The 25272-nt window shown below is 42.3% G+C and overlaps 1 protein-coding gene and 2 pseudogenes across 1 annotated transcript; 1 reads left to right on the forward strand and 2 right to left on the reverse strand.

Moving 5' to 3' along the window:
- Positions 1 to 37: 37 nt before the first annotated feature.
- On the reverse strand, positions 38 to 5023 carry LOC125148286 (zinc finger protein 639-like; annotated as a pseudogene).
- Positions 3378 to 13572, forward strand: LOC125150018 (40S ribosomal protein S8-like; annotated as a pseudogene).
- LOC125150061 (olfactory receptor 7D4-like) lies at positions 9966 to 10913 on the reverse strand. Its single transcript, XM_047829385.1, has one exon. The coding sequence runs from the start codon at positions 10902 to 10904 to the stop codon at positions 9966 to 9968; it is 939 nt and encodes a 312-aa protein (XP_047685341.1). The 5' UTR covers positions 10905 to 10913.
- Positions 13573 to 25272: the final 11700 nt, after the last annotated feature.

Raw genomic sequence — 25272 nt, forward strand, 5'->3', positions numbered from 1 at the left:
TATTTTACATTAACATTATGGAAGTTAAAGAAAGTAATCAAGTTGTCTCATGGACTTGAAGGTGACTTCTTAATTCTCTCTCACTTCCTAAACCCCATGAAGCAGTCACTACATTTATAAGGTAAGTCATCTTAGTGCTTGAAATCTAGATGAATATTAAGTTCTTCAGTTTGTCTTGTCGAATATTCACCATATTGACATAAATTAACCCCTTCAGATAAAGGTGAATTCAACTGTTTGCAATATTCTAGCATCCTTGAAAAGCCTTTCCCGGTCATCACAAGCATGAGGAGAAATTTAAGTATCTCTGTAGCAACACCTGTTAACATTTGCAAGAAGTCTCCTCCGAAAACCACATACTTGACATACAAAGAAGTTTTTACATTTGTCAGAGGTAATTTTGCCGAAGAGGCTGTAGCTGTCCATCTTCTCCGTGGTTATATTTATGATTAACTCTTTAGTTATGTCCACTTACCACATGGGTGTGGAAGTCTTCTGGATCGACTGTTTCATGCTCACGAAACTGACACAAGTACCATTCATCACAGCTGTGCTCCCGGAAATGTAGGTCGAGGTCACTGCATGAGGAGAACTGTACATTGTGCAGCTCACACCAATAAAGGTGGTCAATAAAATGGGTGTCTGCAGTGTGCTGGCTGAGGTTCTCAAAAATCACTGTTTTATAGTCACAGTGTCTATAAATGTAGGGCTCGTCTTCACGCAGTTTGCGTGTTCGATCAGAAGCACGTTGGTAGAGAAACTGTCCTTGCATGCTTGACACACATCTGAATCAGTACGCTTATGCTTCAGGATCATATGCTGATTTAAATCAGAAAAATATTTGCTGATAGGGTTTTGGGAGTAATGGTGGGGTTCGGAGCCAACAGTCAAGAAAGACTTCTGGAAGATGTCTTTGGTGCAAAACGGTGATTTTATTAATGCACAGGCACAAGACCCATGGGCATGAAGAGCTGTACTGGGGTTGTGATGGGTAACTCATTATATATCCTCAGGTTGGGAGGGGGTCAGGGATAGAGAAAGTCTCTAAGGTATTTTGGAAGCAAGGTTTCCAGGGTCTTGAGGGGCTGGCTGTTGTTAGGAAAACATCATTTATGACTGTTAGTAAAACCTCAGCCATGAGAGCCTTCAGATGTATATCAGGGGCCATATGCTTGGAGTATAATTGCCAATATATACTCGGGGGTTAAAGAAAAAGGAGGTTTGCAAAGGAATTTTTATGTGTTTAAATAGACTCACAGGATCCTGGTTGGGGCGGGGCAGACAGGATAATGTTAAGCCAAGATACCCTTTGCCCCTAGCAAAGTGTCATCATCAAGGCAGCTGAGCTCCTAGAGGGAGGTCACTCTGCCTATTTCAAGGACTTGTCAGTGGGCTGTTGGCCATAAGGGAATTTAATTTTTTTTTTTAATTTTCTTTAACGTTCATTCATCTTTGAGAGACAGAGCATGAGGGGGGAAGGAGTACAGAGAGGGAGACACAGAATCCAAAGCAGCTCCAGGCTCTGAGCTGTCAGCACAGAGCCCGACACAAGGCTCAAACTCACAAACTGCAAGATCATGACCTGAGCCGAAGTCGGACGCTCAACCGACTGAGCCACCCAGGTTCCCCGGGAATTTGATTTTTCATTTGCCTTAGTTTCCCACATCACCATGGCAAGCACTTAAACCCCCCTTACATCTTGATGAGGGTGATATTAGGGCTCCAGGAAACAGAGTCTATAGGTTTCTGGAGATTAGGCTATGGATAAGATTGCCTTTTTCTTGCAGTTTACTAAGTTATCTGTAAGCTGAAGGAGACCCCTGTCAGTTTAACCACTTGTTTTCTGTCCTTTTCCTTTGCTCTTAGGCAGCCAGGAGTGTCTGAGGACCATCACACATATCCCACCTGGCTGGGGGGGGGGGGGGGGGGAGGTGCTGTTAGCCTGTACTTTGCCCTCAGCTTGCCTTATGGTCCCTCATTACTGTTGAACTCACAAAGTTCACATTTCTAGATGCCACTGCTATTAGCTCTCAGTAAAGGCTACTTCTGCTGGGCCATCACATTCAAAGCTTGGCTCTTGCCAAGAATTTTGGAAAGCTTAGCTGGAGTCTCCCCTTCAGTTTGGTTGTGGAGACTATCAAGGAATTGTTTTCTGTCTCTATATCATAATCTTCAGAAATTGCATGCACTTCTGCAGCAATTGGAACATCTTCAGCAGTGTGAATTTCTTTTTTTTTTTAATTTTTTTTTTTCAACGTTTATTTATTTTTGGGACAGAGAGAGACAGAGCATGAACGGGGGAGGGGCAGAGAGAGAGGGAGACACAGAATCGGAAACAGGCTCCAGGCTCTGAGCCATCAGCCCAGAGCCCGACGCGGGGCTCGAACTCACAGACCGCGAGATCGTGACCTGGCTGAAGTCGGACGCTTAACCGACTGCGCCACCCAGGCGCCCCAGCAGTGTGAATTTCTATAGGACTCTGCTCTTGAGTTTGTTGGTTGACTGATTCAGGTTGTAAAGGGCAAACATAGCTAGCCTCCTGTAGCCCAAGAGTAAACTATGACCTATGTAAGCTTAGAAGGACCACAGAGTGTGAGATGCTGAACCAGTGTTTGTTTTGGGCTTTCATAGAAGTGTTTCTCCTGTTCCCAAAATATTAGTTCTGCTTAAAACCACATTTGCTGAGTTGCTGAGAGATAAAACTCCCTCTTAACTGCTTTTTTGAGCTTCTGTAAACCTGCTGTTTGGCGTAATCACCCTTCCCCATTCTCAGGCACCGCATTCTGTTCGAACTAGATAGAAGACTAATATTGTAAACAACATGATTCAGCATTCAACTAGCTAGAGTCAACAAGTTATATTTTAAAATTCTTCAGGACTGTGTGATTGGTGCCCGCCCTTTCAAACTGCCACCCTTTGCAACCCGAGTGGTCGATACAGCCTTTATGAGACATTCCCAAAGCTTGTTCGGGGCCAGACTTTCGGGACCTGTTGTATTTCCCTGTCTGGCCCGGCCGTAATAAACTTGTTTTGATCCTGTTTTTGCTGTCCGAAGTTCATAAGTGATCACGACCTGTTAGTGTCAGGCGTTGGGCGGGGTAAAGATAGGAGTTAGAGTCGAAAAGAATTTTTGCAGTTTAAGGCTTTATTGGGAACTAAGGTTCCGGGCGAGGTTCCGTGACTCAAGGAGTGAGAGGAGTCGGGGAAGTCGCCCCCGGGTATGGTGGGGTAGGGTTTTTCAGCTGCAGCAGTTCCGGGTTTAGGTTCGGGTGGGTCTTTCTTTCGCGCCAGGTTGTGCTGTTGCTCGGTAATTGGTTGACCTTCAGTTCGTTCTGGCGAGCTGCTCGGGGCTTTCCGTTGGGTTGTGCTGGCGCTCGGTGATTGGTTGCCCTTCAGTTTCTTCGGGCGCGCTGGCGAGAGGGTCCCCTTCCAGGGACATCCTAACACGACCTACAACAAGGTGAGTCACACACTCTTCACAAATTTCAGTATCAGCAGATTTTTTTTTGTGGGAAAGGCAGTGTGGTCTAGAATTCTAAGTAGAGGACTGGGAGCCAGGTAGTAATGGTTTTTCTTTCTGGCCTTGATTCCATCTGTAAATTTTAGGAAGTCATTTGATGTCCCTCTATGAGAATCATCATTTTTGGTGTCAAAATAAGTTTGGTTGTCTCATGGAACAGACACCAAAACGATGGCCAGAAAAAATTCCATTGAATCCATCTGCAATTCTGCAGTTTTTATAAGACTATCTGCATTTCCTGCTTGGATTTAAAAAGTCTCTTCAAACGGTAGATTTTATTCAGATTTTATAATTTTCTTCTTAAACATATTTAACGGCATTTAAATCTCTAATCTGAATGGAATTTATTTTGACATGTAGTGTGTGATAGTGGATCCAGTCACATTTTTTTCCTCCAGAGAACATGGCTAATTGTTTTAGGACGACTTATCGATAAACCGTTTGGCATACTGAATTGGAATTCCATCCTTTTTTTTTAAATTTTTTTTTAATGTTTTTATTTATTTTTGAAGGAGAGAGAGAGAGAGACAGAGCATGAGCCGGGAAGGAGCAGAGAGAGAGAGGGAGACACAGAATCAGAAGCAGCCTCCAGGCTCTGAGCTGTCAGCACAGAGCCCAACACGGGGCTCGAACTCACCGGACCGTGAGATCATGACCTGAGCCGAAGTCGGACGCTCAACCGACTGAGCCACCCAGGCGCCCCTGGAATTCCATTCTTATTTAAAAAACAATTATTATAATTTTTTTAATGTTTATTTATTTTAGAGAGAGAAAGACAGAGCATGAATGGGGGAGGGGCAGAGAGAGAGAGAGAGAGAGAGAATGAGAATCTGAAGCAGGCTCCAGGCTCCAGGCTCTAGCTGTCAGCATGGAGTCCAACGCGAGGCTCGAACTCACAAACTGTGCGATCATGACCTGAGCCAGAAGTCGGACACATTGGTTTCGAGAACTCTTGTGTACTACTAATATATTAATATATTTATGTATGTGCGTTACGCGCTCTTGATTGTGATAGCTTTATATGTTTTAATATGTCATGGTAAATATATAATGTTAGGTAATATTTGTTGTTATGTTATGCAGTAGGTGTTCAGCTTGGCCTTCTTCACAGGTCAGCTGGTAGTGTATGCAGACAGGTGGGATTAGTATTAGGGTCTGTGCGTTTGAAGGAGCAAACACTTCTTTCCATCTAATTTAGAGGCTTCTTTCACTAGATAAAGATCTTCTGCTGGGTTTCAGGGATGGTGGCCTTGCCTCTGGGATCATAGTTGAGTGGGGTTGGAGCCGTGTGATACCACAGCTCCTGGATCTGTAGAAGGGCCTGTGGCTGGAAATCCTGTTAATAGGGAAAAGGACCTTATCTGGGTCCTGGGAAGACAGGACTGCCTCCAGGACCTTGGTCAGGGCTGGCACAGGGTCTTCAGGGTCCACAGGTGGCAGTGGTGGGGTTTTGGAGTGGTGGGGGGTCCGGAGCCTATTTCCAAGAAAGAATTCTTGAGACATCTTGGTGCAAAAAAAAAAGTGGTTTTTATTAAAGCACAGGGACAGGATCCATAGGCAGAAAGAGCTGCACTGGGGTTGTGAAGAGTGGCAGGTTATATACTGTGGAGTTGGGGGAGGTAAAGGCAAAAGGAGGGCCTCCTGAAGGACTTTTACGTGTTAAAGAGGACTCACAAGATGCCGGGGGTCTTGCTATTGTCAAGCTAAGGTTGTTTTCCCTCTAGTAATGCATTAACATTAAGACAGTAGGAAGTCGCTGGAGAACTGTTATACTCTGTATTTGCCTCAAGCATTTGTTACTGGGCTGCTGGTTAGAAAGAAATTTAATTTTACCTGTCATCTCCTTCTTGCCTTTGTTCCCCCTATCGCTTTGGAGGGGAGGGTGATATCAGGGCTCTAGGAAACTGAGTACACAGGTTTCTGGAGATTAGGCTATTGATAAGATTGCCTTTTTCTTGTAACTTACTAAGACATTTGTAAACTAATGGAGACTCCTGTCTTGTTTGTGATCTGTATCAGTTAACCATTTGTTTTCTTTCCTTTCCTTTGTTCTTGGGCAGCCAGGAGTGCCTGTGGAATATCACACACATCCCACCTCGGGATGGGGGGAGGGCAGGGTTTGGTGGGGGGGGGGTGTGTTGTGCTAGCTTGTGCTTGACCCTCAGCTTGCCTTATGGTCCCTCATTAGCTTGGCTATTTTCCCAGTTGTGTGGAAAGGTATGGCTCTCTCACTAGCCATGTGTGAATAGCTCCACAACGCAGCTCAGAGGAGCTGCAGCCATGTCATAGAGCTGCCTTAGGTTCCACATCCATGACCGAGTCCTGTAGGCCTGCCTCAGTGGGCACTGATGGATGGGGCTCCCCCTCAGTCCCTCTGTGGGCATGATTCTTCCTACATCATGTCTCAGAGTCTGGACCTGGGTTGTGGGCTGCTTCAAAATCTACAGGGACACAGATGGACACCAATCCTTCTGGATTCCTCTGTGGGAAGACCACAGCTGAGAGAGACTAGAGCTGGGTCATAGGCTGGCTGTTCAAGGTCTGCCTCTCAGAGTGAGGTCAGCAGGCCTGTTACCTGAGGCATGGGTGGATGTGTCTCCTTCCAGGGCCTGAGGGATTTTGCTGGTGCCATGGCCAAATGGGGCTGTAGCCAAGTCCACATGGGGTTATGGCTGTTTCCAGGTGTGTACCTGGGACCACGGTCAGTGAGCTGACCACCCGGGCACAGGTCTACTTTTTCAAAATGCCCCTTTGCATTCTCAGGCTCTTCTGGGATTTTGCTGAAACTCCCACAAATGGGGGGGGGGGGTCTCTAGAATTTAGAAAAGGTAAGGGAACAAACTTTCTCAAGCACCTCCAGAGAGAAAGCAGCCCTGCTGATGCATTTTAGACTTCTGACCTCCAGAAACATAAAATAATAAATGTGTGTCATTTTAAGCCACTCAGCTTAATGGCAACGTGTTACAGCTTCAAAAGGAAATTAATACACCTCTCTTCCAGAATCTGCCCACTTTATTGCCACTGGCTAGGTCACAGCCTCATCATTCATCATCTCTCCCTTCGACCACTTCAACCATCTCCTAACTGTCCCCTCTGCCTCCACTTTCTCCCACTCAGAGTAATCCTAAGGTCCTCATGCTACACCTGTGTTTACGCATGGCGCCAGTGCTCCATTGCTTTCAAATCCTTAATATATCAAAGTAGACTCTCAATAGTCTGTCCTCCGTCTACTTATCTAGACTTATTTCCAGTAACTCAGTCATCAGTACCATATACCCTCCTGAAACACCTCGGTCTTGAATTTCTCCATGTTAATGTGTATGTGGTTCCTTTCTCCTCTAGTTCCCACTCTTGTCTCTACTTCCTACCCAACCCATTCTCCAGTTAAACTTCTAGTGATCATTTGGTGCTCAGTGCTCAGTGTATTCTCCCACAAGAAGTTTTTGCTGAATCCCAAGTGTTGGTGATGATGTGGAAAATGTGGATCATCACTCATTTCTTGGGGGAATGCAAAGTAGCGAAGCCACTTTGAAAAAGCAGTTTAGCAGATTCTTACAAATGAAATGCAAATTTACCGTGTGACTCAGTAATTACACCATGAGTTGTCTACCCCAAAGAAATGAAAACACGTGTCAACACAGAGACACACATGCAAAAGTTCACCCATCATAACCCCAAACTGGAATATCCAAGTGTCTACCAACTCTGGATAAATAGGGCTGCATTTATTTATACATGTGAGTATTATTCTGCAAACATAAGAAACAAAATGCTGATATGTGTTTTCTTTTTTTTTTTTTAATTTTTTTTTTCAACGTTTATTTATTTTTGGGACAGAGAGAGACAGAGCATGAACAGGGGAGGGGCAGAGAGAGAGAGGGAGACACAGAATCGGAAACAGGCTCCAGGCTCTGAGCCATCAGCCCAGAGCCCGACGCGGGGCTCGAACTCACGGACCGCGAGATCGTGACCTGGCTGAAGCCGGACGCTTAACCGACTGCGCCACCCAGGCGCCCCGATATGTGTTTTCTACATAGATAACCCTCAAAAATCGTTACGCTAAGTGAAAGAAGCCAGAATCAAAAGACCACATATTATATGATTCCATTTACATAAAATATCTAGAAAAGGCCAATTTATAGAGACAGGAAGCAGATAAGGCATTGCCTAGGACTAGGTGGGAGTGGACATTAACTGCAAATGGAGACAAGGGAACATTTTGGAGTGTTAGAAATGTTCTAAAACTGCATTGTGGTGATGGTTGCATAACTCTCTGTTTACTAAAATTATTGAATTTACATTTTGAATGGGTGAATTTAATGGTATGCAAATTATACCTCAATTTCATTAAATAAATTAAAAAAATTTTTTTAACATTCATTTTTTGAGAGACAGAGCACAAGGTGGGAGGGGGAGAGAGAGAGAGAGAGAGAGAGAGAGAGAGAGAGAATCCGAAGCAGACTCCAGGCCCCAAGATGTTCAGCACAGAGCCTAATGTGGGACTTGAACTCATGAAGCCATGAGATCATGACTTTTGCCAAAGTTGGACGCTTAACCTACTGAGCCACCCAGGCACCCCTCATGAAATAAATTTTTAAATATTTTCTCTGGAATTACTCAAGATGACTTGAAAACTTTTTACCTTTCTTTTCAATAGGTTCTTTTATACACCAACATTATTATGCTCACCACTCCGTATTACAATCATGTTTACCTCTTTGGTCCCCTCCTCAATTTGTAGGGACAAATTACAAATTAGACAATAATTACACACTGCTAGAAACTTAATGGAATCAAAGTGAATTGAAGCCACCCCAATATTATTGAAAAATTATTATTTTTTTCAGTAATTTCAAGATCTAACTATATATGTATGTATATATATCTATATCTATATCGATATAGATATAGATATAGATATAGATATATCTCCAATACTTGTTTTTTGTTCAGTTTGGTTTTGTCCCAATACCAAAAATTCCAACTATGATATTGTTTTAATTCCCTTCACAGTCTTTACCACCTGACTTCATTAGGGGTCCTCAGAAACAGACACTGAGCCAATGATTCATGTGCAAGTGCTTTACTGGGAGAAGTAAGGAACAAGGACGTGGGTTAGAGACAGGAGAAGTGATACAGGGAACAAAATATATCCAATAAAGCATACCATAAGTCAGCTCCCACAACAAGTGAGCAGAGTTTTCATCCTGTGGGAAAATACTAGAAATTGGCACAAAATGGAAATATGAGAATTATCACAGCTAAGGAGTAAAGAAGATGGTATGCCTCACACCTCTCCATCAAGATCTGTCCATGCTGGGGCATACTTCCCTGTTACTTCTACCCCCATGCACCTGTTGCTGAACATTGGCAGTCATAACATTGTTATGCGGCGGAGAAAGTAAAAGGATCCCGGGGAACGAAGGAGAAATGCTGGTATCTTCTACTACTCCATTCTTCACTGCAGACTCATTTCTATCAAAATTCTTTTTAACAAGTGAAGTGAGTTCTGAATACGATTCACAAGTGTGTAACTACAACTCCTGATAATACCTACTATGAATACTCTCCCCCCAAAATAGTCTTAGTCTATTGTAATCATTATTACATGTTTTAGGATCTTGAGGGCATATCTTAAAACCACAATAATGGGGAAATAAAGGTCCAATAGAACATGAAATGGGCAGAGAACAAGAAGAAAGGAAGGAAAGAAGGCAGAAGAAAGACAAATATGAGGCAATATCTCAGTGATATCCTATGCAATATGTTGCCTACAAACCTGAACAAATGAGGTTTCAAATCAAGATCCCTACTCTTAAAGTTGAAAATCCACATCAGTGTTTTCAGGAACACTAAGATAGCAAACTTAGGAGCATGGGATCATATTCAGGTTTCCATGTTGGGATCCATCCCAATCTCAATCTTTTTGAAAAAGAGGGAAAATATCTTAAGTAAATGTCAAATACATAAATTTACAGCTGGAGATCAACAAGCACAGTCTTGATATGGCAAGCACTTTGGTTATGACTATTGTATGGTTTCCATTCTGTTTCCTCCAGGGAGAAACAAACTTACAACCAAATTAAGGTGAAGGATGTCAGCATTTGAGAAGACAGTTTTGGGAGGAAACCATGCAGGCACTTGCTATAAGTGCTTCACATCAAGTATTAAAAATCTCAGGAATGACTGTAGGAAAGCTAACCAAAGATAGAATGTTATGGGCTGCAAACAGGGAAGACAAACGAAAAAAGGAATAACTGAAGAGATTATTGAGGAGAAACTAATACAAAACCAAAACCAAATGAAGGCAAAGTCATGGGGATTTTGAGAATAGAAGAAGTGAGGCATGTCTTTTAGGGGAGGAAGAAAACCAAGAGATTTATATGCACAATTATTTGCCTTTTGGAGCTCACAATGTCTACTTGGTTCTGAGGCCAGTGGCCCATCATGGACAAAGGGCTCCACGACTATGGAGTCTTCTCAGGGCCCCCTTCACATCCTTGTTCCTGAGGCTGTAGATGAAGGGGTTCAGCATGGGGGTGACCACAGTGTACATCACTGAGGCAATTGGGATTCTCTGGGAAGAATGGATCCCAGCAGGACTGAGATAGAGCCCCAAGCTTGCCCCATAGTACAAGGAGACCACAGAGAGATGTGAGCCACAGGTTGAAAATGCTTTATATTTTCCTGCTGCAGAGGACATTCTCATTAAAGAGGAGACGATCAGAGAGTAGGAAAAGAAGATCCCAGTCAGAGGAAACACACCCAGTATGGCAGTCGACACATACAAGAAGATATTATTGATACGAGTGTCAGAGCAGGCTACTTGGAGAATCTGAACCACTTCACAGAAGAAATGTGGAATTTCCGTACCTGTACAGAAGGTCAGCCGCCTCGCCAGTAGGACATGAATCAGGGAGACCCAGAAAATGATGAGCCAACACACCAGAACCAGCAGGCCACAGAGTCGTGGGTTCATGATGACTGTGTAGTGCAGGGGGTGGCAGATGGCCACAAACCGGTCATAGGCCATCACGGTCAGGAGGAAACCATCCATTCCAGCAAAAATCATAAAAAAATACAGCTGAGTGAGGCATCCAGGGTAGGAGATGTCTTTGCTCTGTGCCTGGATGTTTACCAGCATCTTCGGGACAGTGGTGGAAATGAAACAGATGTCAACAGAGGACAGGTTAGAGAGGAAGAAGTACATGGGGGTGTGGAGGTTGGAGTCAGAGAGGATGGCCAGGATGATGAGCAGGTTTCCTAGCACAGTGACTAGGTACATGAACAGAAACAAGCCAAGGAGGAGGGGCTGCAGTTCTGGGTCATCTGAGAGGCCCCGGAGGAAGAATTCTGATACTCTGGTATGGTTTCCTGCTTCCATGTGTCTGATGTGTCTCCTAGAGAAGGAGTGAAAAGAAATATTTAGTGCCTAGCCAACTGGGACATCAGCCAGTCATTACCTTTATAATACCATCTTTAAAATTTTTTTAATGTTTATTTATTTTTGAAGGAGAAAGAGAGCATGAGCAGGGGAGGGGCAAAGTGAGAGGGAGACACAGAATCCGAAGCAGGCTCCAGGCTCTGAGCTGTCAGCACAGAGCCCGATGCGGGGCTCGAACTCACAAACCGCGAGATCATTGGCCTGAGCCAAAGTCAGATGCCGACTCAGTCAATAACCGACTGAGCCACCCAGGCGCCCTTCTAATACCACGTTTAGGTGGACATCCTTCACCCTCCATTAGTTCTTCCAAAGGTAAGATTCACTCAGTCAAATGGTAGCTCATTTTCAATCTAAATGTTCTTAGGTATCCTTTTTTTTTTTTAATTTTTTTTTTCAACGTTTATTTATTTTTGGGACAGAGAGAGACAGAGCATGAACAAGGGAGGGGCAGAGAGAGAGGGAGACACAGAATCGGAAACAGGCTCCAGGCTCTGAGCCATCAGCCCAGAGCCCGACGCAGGGCTCGAACTCACGGACCGCGAGATCGTGACCTGGCTGAAGTCGGACGCTTAACCGACTGCGCCACCCAGGCGCCCCAATCCTTTTAAAAATTTAGCAGACATCTCTTTTTATCTCCTATTCACTGGTCTAATTCTATTTGAAGCCATGTACATAAACCAATTTCTTCTATGATATGACCATTCAAAATAACTGAAGACATTGAATGTCTTTCTTTGATAATCTCCACTATTCAAAGACCTGTATACTAGTTACTCAATGTGTCTTCTCAAGTCAAATAGCCTTAATTTTATGCTTCATATCAATGTGACATAACTATTGTCTTATTATTTTTCATTCTAAATATGTGGTTATGGATATTAACTTCTTTGAGGATTCAAAGGGCTTGGGTGCAGTAAATAAATGATAGTTTTTTGGTCAATAAATGATAGCTTTTTAAAATCAACCTATTCCTTTTTACTTTTGATACACAACTCTCCCAAAAGACAGCATACAGCTGTGGTTTAGAACATAGGATCTGAGTCAGACTTGCTGGAATAGAAATTTGGTCTACCAACTTACTCTCTGTGTGACCCTGAGAAAGTTAATCTCTCATAGCTGCAGATAGTACACCCCTACAATGGAAGTGATAAGTGTTCCCTACACCATAAGCCTGGTGAGTGAAGTAAATGAGATGATGCACGTAATGTTTCTACTGTGATTCTTGTGACATTCTGTGGACACTTGATAAATGTGAGATTCTGTCCTTACCATCACTATGGTCTGTCTGTCTTATATGGCTATTGCTTATCAATATTAAACTGAGAGAGCCATCAGAGGTGGAACTCTGATCATTATAAACACAGCAGGCCTGGTAGCTCTTTTGAACACCATCAAGTACTTCTAATTAATGAAGATCCTATGCCTCCCTCTTTCAAATACCAACTGCCAAGTGGACTCATCCAAGAACAGGGAAGAGCAGGTGGACTACATAGATTTTAAAAAAAGGTGAAACAAAAGCACACACACATGAAAGCAAAACACGAAACTTGTATGGGAGCATGTGCTCATGTGCACTCACTCTAGAGCAGGGGTGTGTTATATTAAAAATTAGCACTTTAATTGTGGAAAAATAATCAATAGATTTCATCAAAAATATGCAAAAATTGGGGCACCTGGGTGGCTCAGTCAGTTAGGCATCCGACTCTTGGTTTCGGCTTAGGTCATGATCTCCCAGTCACAGGATCAAGCCCCACATAGGGCTCTATGCCACCCTGGGCCTGGAGCATGCTTGAGATTCTCTCTCTCTCTCTCTCTCTCTCTCTCTCTCTCTCTCTCTCCCTCCCTCCCCAGCTTATGCATGCTCTCTCTCCCTCTCTCAAAAAAAATTAAAAGATTAAAAAATATCTTTAGCCCTTTCACAGCCAGCGCCGAGAGCTATGGGCATCTCTCGGGACAACTGGCACAAGCACCGCAAGACCGGGGGCAAGAGAAAGCCCTACCACGAGACGCGGAAGTAGGAGCTGGGACGCCCCGCTGCCGACACTAAGATTGGCCCCCGCCGTATACCTGCAGTCCGAATTCGGAGAGGCAGTAAGGTGTCTTGAGGCTGGACGTGGGCAACTTCTCCTGGGGCTCTGAGTGTTGTACGCGCAAAACAAAGATTATTGATGTTGTCTACAATGCATCCAACAACGAACTGGTCCGCACCAAGGCCTTGGTGAAGAAACGTATCGTGCTCATTGATAGCACACAGTACCGGCAGTGGTACGGGTCTCACTATGCACTGCCCCCGGGCCACAAGAAGGGGGCCAAGCTGACTCCCGGGGAGGAGGAGATTTTAAACAAAAAACGATCAAAGAAAATTCAGAAGAAATATGATGAAAGGAAAAAGAATGCCAAATTAGCGGTCTTCTGGAGGAGCGGTTCCAGCAGGGCAAGCTTCTTGCATGCATTGCTTCAAGACCAGGCCAGTGTGGCCAAACAGATGGCTATGTGCTGGAGGGCAAGGAGCTAGAGTTCTATCTGAGGAAAATCAAAGCCCGGAAAGGCAAATAAATCTTCCTCCTTCCTATCTTCGGTCATGTAATAAAGGTGTTTATTATGCCCTGTAAAAAAAAAAAAAAAAAAAAGTATGGGGTGCCTGGGTGGCTCAGTCAGTTGAGCAACCGACTAGGGCTCAGGTCATGATCTCACGGTTTGTGAGTTCGAGCTCCGCGTCGGGCTCTGTGCTGACAGCTCAGAGCCTGGAGCCTGCTTCTGATTCTGTGTCTCCCTCTCTCTCTGTCCCTCCCCTGCTCATGCTCTGTCTCTGTCTCAGAAATAAATAAATATAAAAAAAATTTTTTTTAAGTGTATATATATATATATATATTCATATATAAACTTCTATATATTCATAGAAGTTAAAAAATGTGTATATATATATATATGTATATATATGGGTGGCTCAGTCGGTTAAGCATCTCACTTTTGCTGAGGTCATGATCTCAGGTTAGTGGGTTCCAGCCCCAGGTCGGGCTCTGTGCTGACAGCTCAGAGCCTGGAGCCTGTTTCAGATTCTGTGTGTGTGTGTGTCTCTCTCTCTGCCCCTCCCCTGCTCATGTTCTCTCTCTCTCTTTCTCTCTCTCTCTCTCTCTCTCTCTCTCTCTCTCTCTCTCTTTCCCTCTCTCTCTCAAAAATAAATAAACATTAAAAAAATTTTTTTTAACTTAAAAGGCAAAGGGGTGCCTGGGTGGCTCCGTCAGTTAGTTGAGTGTCCGACTTTGGCTCAGGTCATGATCTCACAGTTGGTGGGTTCAAGACCCACATTGGGCTTTACACGGACAGCACAGAGCATGCTTTGGATTCTCTGTCTCCCTCTCTCTCTCTCTCTCTCTCTCTCTCTCTCTCTCTCTCTGTGCTCCTCCCCTGCTCATTCTTTCTCAAAAATAAATAAACATAAAAAAAAAAAACTTAAAAGGCAAAGTTAACATGACAGTAAATGTTTACTTTATGCATGATTGAAAGAGGCCCTTGTTATTAGTAATGCCTAGAGAGTGCAATTAATTAAAGAGAGAAACAATTATTGAGAACCAATTTTGTCTGGGGAGTTGCATAGAAAAGTCTTTTCTGAAATTGTATTCTTGAACTGCAAGAGTAAGGATGGGCAATTGTTCATCAAGGGAAATAAGGAAAGGGCACTCATTTGGGGTGGAGAGAACAGAATGTGCACTTTCCTCATGGTTGGATGAGCTTAGTAATGGAACATTTTTGAGAGGCCAGTGAGAAGGAGAGCAGACAGTGAAGTTCAGGACAGACAGAGCACGTGAGGAGCACAAGTGGAACATCCTATACTATGCCTAAATGTGCCTCTCATGTTGGTGATTTTATGTTTATTTGTGGGTCAGAGGTCATGACTATTTTTGCTCTCCATTGTCTTTCTAGAGATATACTTGGTGCCTACACTTACCAGGTGTTCAACACATGAAATGTTAGATGTATAATAATGACTGAAACCAAAAGTGTCCACTATAACACTACAAAGGAATCTTTAAGCTCAACATATGATTAAATGTAGACCAAAAAAAAAAAATAAATAAATAAAATAAAATAAGAAGGTTAAATACAACACAGTCATACCTCTTTAAAAAGAGTAATATATCATAAACAAGTAACACAAGTATTTCAGGAATGGAAAGTTCCTTAATGCTAGGGTGTTTGCTAAAAGTATGCATCTCAAAAATAGAGAAATGAAGAGGAATCATAACCATAATCACAATGGAAGAAGTATTTGAGAAAATGTAACAGCCATTACTGTGGTTAGCTGCCTGGAAAAAGCCTCTTGCTACATGAAGAAACTTCGGTCAATTTCTTAACCGGATAAAGAATAGTTGTTTAAAATTGCAGCCAACAGGGTATTCTACATTAAGACACTAAATTACTTCTGTTAAATTTGTGAGCAAGCCAAGACAGTTTACTCTGACTTCAATCAGTCAATATTCTCTTGAATATTTATATAGATTAGTAAGAAAGTTGGGGAATGGATATTAGCCTGAATACCGAATGCCAGAAATAATTACATTATTTGTAGGTATATTGTGGACACTAAAGGAAAACAACAGCAACACAGAACTAGTAAGTGCTATCAGTAAGTCAAATCTGCCAGGAAAAACAGGGAATATAATAGGAAAATCCAATCACTTGAGGGACAAAGAAGGCAAATCATGCATAACACACATCGAATGAGTGGGTAATGAATAAATGATGGGACAGGAAATCAAACAGGAACCTAGAATTCATGGGAAAGAATAGAGAAGAGGAGACTCAATGGAAAATAACTCCTATTGGAGAGAGGCTCTAGTTTCTGGAAGAGTGAAGGAAGCATAGCAAGAGCTGGAAAGACTGGTTTAAGTAGCAAGTAAATCACCTTCAAATTACAGAGACTTCAGCTTTGTTAGGGGATTGTTCCAGTCCCATTATTCTAGAGGTAAACCCAATACTCACTTTCTCATCCCTTTTCCTCATACTCCTCCAGCCCTTACTGGGAAACAGTGATCTTACCCTCTCTGATCGTTACCACTGAAGCTTTCTTTTCTTGCAGTTTGTCCCAGAAGAGCCCATTTGGGTTTTCCTCTAGGCTGCCATCAGAGAATTATAGGAAAGGAGCAACAGGACATGTTATTATCATCTCAGTGTCTGAATTCTCAAAGGTCCTCACTGAGTAAATTGCTCTACTGACTTTCCTCTTTCCAAACAATTCAGGTCCCTTGGGATACAGAGATGAAAGAATGGAAAATTTCCAGACAGTCATGTCTGTGTAGGCAACAGGGGGCCAAGATGAAGGTATTTTCTCAAAAAAAGAAATTTCTTCTTTCTATGGTTTGACTTAAAATGAGAAAATATCTCCTAAGAAACATTTAATTCCTACAAGAACGAAAACCAGGAATCAACTTTATGGGATGCTCATTGTTGAAGAATCTTTGGAGATTTCAAAGGTCACTTAGTCCACAGTGTCATGGAAGCAAAAGAGGTCCTTTCTGAACAAAAGCAGAATAGCTAATAGTTTTTTGTTCTCTTTAAAAGACTAACAAAATGACTGAAAACATCCCTTGACATTTGCCAGAGACATGGAGGCCTTTGCTGATATTAGATAGGGCTTCATTTTTTACCTCTAAAGTGAAGAGTAAGGCTGTAAACAATCCAGTAGAGTGTGTTGACAAGTGAGTATTGAGGAAATAGAGGTGCCAGTATAAATCACCTATGAAATTTGTCAGGGAAGGTGAGGATAGAGGTAAAATAACACAGAAAAGGAATTGTGGAGTATGGCTAGTTTAAAATTTTTTGTTTAATGAAAATTTGCAACAGGTTTAATTTCAAAGAGTATGGTCACGTTTTTTAATGTTTATTTTTGAGAGAGAAAAAAAGAGAGAGAGAGAGAGAGATAGAACATGAGCAGGGGAGGGGCAGAGAGAGAGGGAGACACAGAATCCAAAGCAGGCTCCAGTCTCTGAGCTGCCAGCACAGAGCCCTTCGGGGGGCTTGAACCCACAAAGCATGAGATCAACACCTGAGCTGAAGTTGGACACCCAAACTATTGAGCCACCCAGGTGCCCCCAAAGAGTATGATCACATTTAGAGCAGGCATTTGCATTCAGCAGACATTCAAGCTACACAATTCACAGGATGCATATACACTCAATAGTCAATGACAATCATAACGTGCAGTATCTCCAATATATGGGATACATGGGTTCAGAAATCAAGCTTGTTAGTAGAAACAGCCCTGTGTAATGTCACTCCCAGTGAGCCACTTGGGCAGTATTTGCTTCAGGTCTCCTCAACTCAACCCTTAGCAGGTTAAGATGTCTTGAATCCTAAAAGGTAGCACTTCCAGCGACATGGCCAATGTCCTATTAAACCTGAAGCTATCCAGCTACCTGGCACTTGAGGTCCCTCATGTCAGAAAGAGGGGACATCATTTTGGCAGGGTTAATTGACCCTGGTCATCAGTGTCACTGTGTGAGCATGGCATTGGGCATGCTCTGGTACCCTACTGTATTCAGTGGGCGGATGGGAGCAGTCCAGCAACATCCTCAGAGCAAACACAGTGGTGGATACAGATGGCTGTCAGGCAGTTGTGCTTTCACAGCAAGAGACATGAGTGGGTGAGTGAGGCTGCTTCCTTTAGCCGAGGGCAATTCTCTAAGAGGGCTGAAGACTGAGGGCTGTCAGAAGGCTGCACTCTCTGAACCTGGGGAAGAAGCCTTTCATTCCGAATGGAAAAGTGAGTGACACAACAGGGTTTACTACAGTCCACCCCATCGGCATTTGGATCATGGCCTGCAACAACATGTACAGCGTCCATGAGAGTTTATTTGTGATGCATGAGGGTAAGTAGTTGGGAAGGACTGTCCTTAGAAAGTGGGAGCCATGCTGAGAACTGGAGGACTATAGGGTTACTGATAATACCTACTCCAGCTTTGATGCTTCATTTTGCTCATGTTCTGGCCATGGCCTCTTTTGGGAATACCTGTTTTCTGTCCCTTGGAGACTAATATAGCCAAGGCCCAGATAGGGGGAGGCTTGCTTTGACCCTCTGTAAATTTGTTAAAGATAACAGTCTCTCCCCCTACCCTTTTAAAAAATAATTTTATTTTATTAAGTTTATTTTTATTTATTTTGAGAGAGAGAGAGAGAGAGAGAGAGAGAGAGAGAGAGAGAGAGAGAGAGAGAGTGACTGGAAGAGGGGTAGAGAGAGAGGGATAGAGAGAGACCCCAAGCAGGCTCTGCACTATCAGTGCAGAGCCCGATGCGGGGCTCGAACCCATGAACCATGAGATCGTGACCTGAGCCAAAGTTGGATGCTTAACCGATTGAGCCACCCAGGCACCCTTCTCCCCTTTCTGACACATAGCTGGCACCGCAAAATCTAATTAATGTTAGCTGTCAGGTGCTTGTGAAACCTCTGAAACAGTTCCCCCCCCACACACACACACACAAATAGCATCCCGTTGCCCTATAAAATTTGTGGAGTAGGGTCAGTACTTTGCAGAGAATAGCTGTGCAGGACCTGGATTGTCACCCGACCTGTCCCCCCGTTTGTAAATTTCCCTGAATAAAACTGTACAAGTTGTATGGAGTCCCCAGCTTTGTTTTTGGGTCTCAAAGTGCCTTCTCAGTGAAGAAACACTCCTCCTCCCCCACTTTGAAACAAGGAGCATGAGTAATGCTGAGCCACGCATAATCTTTTTTTTTTTCAATATATGAAATTTATTGTCAAATTGGTTTCCATACAACACCCAGTGCTCATCCCAAAAGGTGCCCTCCTCAATACCCATCACCCACCCTCCCCTCCCTCCCACCCCCCATCAACCCTCAGTTTGTTCTCAGTTTTTAAGAGTCTCTTATGCTTTGGCTCTCTCCCACTCTAACCTCTTTTTTTTTTTCTTCCTTCCCCTCCCCCATGGGTTTCTGTTAAGTTTCTCAGGATCCACATAAGAGTGAAACCATATGGTATCTGTCTTTCTCTGTATGGCTTATTTCACTTAGCATCACACTTTCCAGTTCCATCCACGTTGCTACAAAGGGCCATATTTCGTTCTTTCTCATTGCCATGTAGTACTCCATTGTGTATATAAACCACAATTTCTTTATCCATTCATCAGTTGATGGACATTTAGGCTCTTTCCATAATTTGGCTATTGTTGAGAGTGCTGCTATAAACATTGGGGTACAAGTGCCCCTATGCATCAGTACTCCTGTATCCCTTGGATAAATTCCTAGCAGTGCTATTGCTGGGTCATAGGGTAAGTCTATTTTTAATTTTCTGAGGAACCTCCACACTGCTTTCCAGAGCGGCTGCACCAATTTGCATTCCCACCAACAGTGCAAGAGGGTTCCCGTTTCTCCACATCCTCGCCAGCGTCTATAGTCTCCTGATTTGTTCATTTTGGCCACTCTGACTGGTGTGAGGTGATATCTGAGTGTGGTTTTGATTTGTATTTCCCTGATAAGGAGCGACGTTGAGCATCTTTTCATGTGCCTGTTGGCCATCCAAGCCATGCATAATCTTGTCTTTCTGACCTGCTTCTCTGTAACCTAATTCTCTCTCCCACTACTGCCATTAGACCGAACATGAGATCAACCCATGCCACTGCCAATGGAAATTATCTGTGGGGTTTTTCACAGGCACATCGGACTGAACCTTTCCACCAAAAAACTCAAGGTCTTTCTTTTTTTTCCCCACCCTCCTTCTTTCCTTCCTTTTCTCCTCCTTTCCTTCCTTCCCCCCTTTCCTTTTAACATGTGATACCAGAGAGAGCAACACCATCAACAACATCAACAAATCCCCACATGGAGCATCCTGGATGGTTAAGGAACAATAACATGATGTTAAAATAGGATTCCTAAATATTTTTATTAGCACTTAACAGAAACTCTGTTATTACTCTTTATATATTAGTTTATTTTCTTTCTCCCAATTAAAGTAAATTCTGTGAATAGTGGGCCTTTGTTTTGTTTCAAACATCATACAAGTTCATAGAATCCAGCAGTTAATAAATGTTTGAACCCACAAATCAGTCAATCACAACAATGCTAAGAGTAGAATGAGAAATGATTTGGGGAGTGCAGACCTGTGTCACATTCACTCTCCCAGTCTCTGCCTGATACTAGACATCACATACACAAACTGAATATTTGTCACTGGATGAAATGTGCACAGTGCGTTACCCTTTGAAAGAAATCTATTCAAGAGCCCCACCCCCACCCCCAGCCAGCCAAGCTTATAGACAAAACTCACAGGTGTCTGCACTTGGCCCTAACTCTGCTTTTCTTGGTCAGGTGCCCTACATTCTTGGAAAGTAGATCCCAACTACAAAACATATTCTCTAGCCTGACCACAACCCACATCCCAGATGAGCCGTGGACAGAGCCCCTGGAAAACCTGCCACCCCCCCTGCTCTATGTGGCCAAGAGCTGACCCCCTCCCCATACCCATCCCACCCTGCAATGGGCACAGCTGCAACCTTCCCACATCTTTCAAAACCCCTTAAAAGGCCCAGCCTGACAGAAATTTGGGTCAACATTTCTCTAGATGTCTGGCCCCTCTCCTCCCTTGGGGAGGGAATAAGCTCTGTCTTGCTGTTGCTCTACTCTTTGTGCAATTGTTTGCTACCCCAATCACTGGCCACCCTAACACCCTTTGTTTCTTTCATTAATCCTTCTGTTAATTTCAGAATGCCTTGTTTCTCTCATACATTTTACTGACATGGTACATTTAGGTTATTTGCCTCCTTAAAGCAAAACTCCATATTTAAAAGTAGTGTCAGTAGTGGAATATAATAAGAAACAAGAACTCTGGTCAAGATAGCAAGTTTCCCGCATGGTTAATAAAAAGGAATAATTACAGAAGGGCATATAACACACATCTTGGACAGTGTTGTGGGCTGAACTGAGTTCTCCCAGAATTCATGTTGAGATTGTGATCCCCAGCACCTAACGATGTGACTGTATTTGAAGAAACCCCTTAAAAGAGGTAAATTAAAATGGGTACATTAGGGTGAGCCTTTAGCCAATCTCACTGTAGGTCTTTATAAGAGATTTGGACACACAGAAACACACCAGGGGCATGCATGCACAGAGAAATTATCTGAAGAGGCAGCAGCAGGACAGGCATCTGCAAGCAAGTGACAGGGTTCCTGGAGGTACCAACCCTACTGGTACCCTGATCGTGGACTCCCAGTATCCACAATGACAAGGAAATTAATTCTGTTGATTATGTTCACTCACTATAGTATTGTATTATGGCAGCTCCAGCAAACACATACAGGCACCAATCCATACTTTCTTGTCACATCTTAGGCTTCAGCCATGTCTGCTGTAATTAGGTCAATGGAAGCCATGGAAAGTTTTGCACAGCTGCAGCTGGTCAGCACTTTGCCTCAGGCCCAAATCCCATACCTCCTGCTTTCTGCCCTGAATCTTCTGTGACACCACAATATGGGACACCTGAGGGAATCTACTCTGTATTCATCGATGTGCAACCCAGAACCACAGGGGGCATTAAATCTATCCAGGACCACCCTTGGCCAATAGAACTCATGTCTTTTTATCTACCAAGTGGCAAGTTCTGAGACACACTTCATAATTTATATCAGAAGGGTTTGGTGAGATGGGGCACCAGTCACCCATAGAGGGATCAAAATGATAATGATTCCTTTCATTGCCTTTCCTTCCTTCCCTGATTTACTCCCATTGTTCTGTATTCCTGCTCCCTAGGATCAAATTCTCCCCAAAAGCCCACCTGCACAGAGACTTTTTTTTCCCCCCACAGGGAAGTAGTGAAGTAATTTACTATAATTAACAGTGGTAAAGACTCAGACACAATGAAAGATACAAATAATGAGGAAGAGTGGGCTAGACAACACCTGGCATTTCATAGGACACTCAAAGATACTTTTTCTTTTGTCATTTCAAAGTCTTTCACAATCTTTCTGGACAGTCTCTTCTTCTGAGAATGATAATTTCAAAAATTACTCTTAATCACACAAAAAGATTGGTTGTATTAGGTTTGGCTTCATTGTTTACATAGTTTTTTTTTTTTTATATATGAAATTTATTGACAAATTGGTTTCCATACAACACCCAGTGCTCATCCCAAAAGGTGCCCTCCTCAATACCCATCACCCACCCTCTCCTCCCTCCCACCCCCCATCAACCCTCAGTTTGTTCTCAGTTTTTAACAGTCTCTTATGCTTTGGCTCTCTCGCACTCTAACCTCTTTTTTTTTTTTTTTCCCTTCCCCTCCCCCATGGGTTCCTGTTAAGTTTCTCAGGATCCACATAAGAGTGAAACCATATGGTATCTGTCTTTCTCTGTATGGCTTATTTCACTTAGCATCACACTCTCCAGTTCCATCCACGTTGCTACAAAAGGCCATATTTCATTTTTTCTCATTGCCACGTAGAATTCCATTGTGTATATAAACCACAATTTCTTTATCCATTCATCAGTTGATGGACATGCACAGAGACTTTTTGATGAGGACCAGTTTTCAAAAAACACATCACAAGATGAAAGAAGGGTAGCCACATAGCATTTTGCCTAGGAAATACTAATAAATTTGTCAATGTTAATGATATAATACTAAACTATTAGCAACTATAATAACATGCCTCATTGTTTTATACCTCAGTGCCCTTGTATATGCTGTTTCTGATTTTATAGTTGATTCAGCCATTCCAGTGATTAGAATTCACCACTTAATTACACTCATATTCATGCAAAATGTTCTATGCACAAGGTTGTTTATTGCATGATTGTTTGTTATCTGAAAACATTGGGAATCTACCAGTCACTAGGGAACTATTTTGATAAAAGAGGGCACATGTACACAATGTGTACAATAAAAAAAAAAAGCAAGATGTATGGTTTATCTACAATAAGCTACAACAGTAAATAAAAAAATTGAGCCAAGTTGCAGTGTACAATATCAACACAGAAAAATCACCTGTGTTTCTATACACAACAAACAATCTGAAAATGAAATGTTTATAACTATAGTTACAACAGCATCAAGAAGAATAAAACACCTAAGGATATATTTAATGATAGAGGTAAAAGATTTGTATATAGAAAACTAGAAAAATGTGGTGAAAAAATTACAGAAGACCTAATAAAACGCTGACAACACTAAACACCTATTAGAACAGCTAAAGTGAAAAACAATACTAAGTGTTGGTGAGAATGCAGAGCAACTGGAACTCTCACCCAATGACGGTGGGAATGGAAAATTGCACAACTACTCTAGTGGTGATTGGTAGTTTCCTCACTAGTTACATACACACTTACCATATGAAGCACTTCTCCCACCCCTAGCTGTTTTCTCGAGGGAATAAAAGAATTTGTGTGCACACAAACACCTTTACAAGAATATTTATAGTGGCTGTATTCAAAATTGCCCATAACTAGGAATAACTGAAATGTCCTTAAGTGGATACATGGATTAAAAAAGTTGGCATATCCGTACAATGGAACAGGAGTCATCAATGAAAACTAAAAACACTACTCATGATGAAATTGATAGACCTCAATCAGAGACATGATGCAGGGTGAAAGATGTCAGTAACAAAATGGCTACATACTGTATGATTCCATTTATATGACATAATAAGATGAAAGTACAGTGATGGAGAACAGACCACTACTTGTTAGAGATAAGTGAGGGTGTAATTACAAAGGATAACACAATAGGTTTTTTTGAGGGGGAGGTGATGTTGATATTCTAAATCCTGATAATGTGTGTAATATATATATGTAAATATATTTGTAAATATATATTTGTAAATATATATGTAAATAAATATATATGTAAATATATATATTTGTATTGTTTCCCAGCAAGCATTAATACCCAAGAGAAATAAAAAGACATCTGCACAGAAAAACATACATGAATTTTCACAGCAGCATTCCTCCTGATACCCACAAAGTGTGAACAACCCAAATGTTCACTAACTGATGAATAAACAAAATGTAATATACCCATACAATAGAATATCATTTGCCAATAAAAAGAAATGATATATGCTACAAAACATATCAACCTTGAAAAACACGCCAAGAGGGGTACCTGGGTGGCTCAGTCGGTTAAACTCTGACTCTTGATTGATTTCAGGTCAGGTTGTGATCTCACTGTCGTGGGTTTGAGTCTCACATTGGGCTCTGCACTACTGACAGCATGGACCCACAGGATTCTGTCTCTCCCTCTCTCTGCCCCTCCCCCACTCACATTTCCTCTCTCTCTCTCTCTCTCTCAAAATAAATACTTTTTTTTAATGTTAAAAAAAGAAAAACATACAAAGAAATTATTGACAAAAGATGTATGGTTTCATTTCTGTAAAATGACTATGAAACACAAATTGATAGAGAAAGAAAGATTTGTGGATGCCTAGATGTTGAGGCAGGAGGAAAATAAGGTTTGGACAGCCAAGGTACTTGCAAAACGATGCAAAGGTTCTAAAATGTAATGATTGCACCACTGTGTGAACATATTAAAAAACATGGAATTGAGTAGTTTTAAAAGAGTAAATTGGTGAGCACAAGCCCTGCTTCAGGTGAACACAAGCCCCATTTTGGGTGAGCCCTGTTTCTCTGGCGCCCTCTCCCTGTCCCTTGTGGGATTCTCTCTCTCTCTCTCTCTCTCTCTCTGCTCCTCACTCACTTGCACCCTTTAAATAAATAAATAAGTAAATAAATACTGTCTAAAAAAAGACGAAAAAGAGTAAATTGTTGACATGTGAATATCTCAATACAGCTGTTGCAAAACACAAAAGATAAACTCGAGATAATAGCTACATCAGTAAAAGCATCAAAAATTTCATGTCTCTGAAGAACCTTGAGAAGGAAGATGTAATAACCATTAGCTGCCATTATATTTTTACCATTCAGTGCTAAAGTATAGTATAAAATCATTGTTAAAAAAGAGTATTATGGGGCGCCTGGGTGGCGCAGTCGGTTAAGCATCCGACTTCAGCCAGGTCACCATCTCGCGCTCTGTGAGTTAAAGCCCCGCGTCAGGCTCTGGGCTGATGGCTCAGAGCCTGGAGCCTGTTTCCGATTCTGTGTCTCCCTCTCTCTCTGCCCCTCCCCCGTTCATGCTCTGTCTCTCTCTGTCCCAAAAAAAAATAAATAAACGTTGAAAAAAAAAATTAAAAAAAAAAAAAGAGTATTATATGACTCTAAGTATATATTGCTGTCACAGAAGTCTAGAAACCAAAACAGGTGTAAATAGAGCAATTCATTGTTTAATAAAAGTGAAATTTCAAAT

The sequence above is a fragment of the Prionailurus viverrinus genome, chromosome A2 (genome assembly GCF_022837055.1).
Source record: "Prionailurus viverrinus isolate Anna chromosome A2, UM_Priviv_1.0, whole genome shotgun sequence".
In the NCBI taxonomy this organism is placed as follows: domain Eukaryota; kingdom Metazoa; phylum Chordata; class Mammalia; order Carnivora; family Felidae; genus Prionailurus; species Prionailurus viverrinus.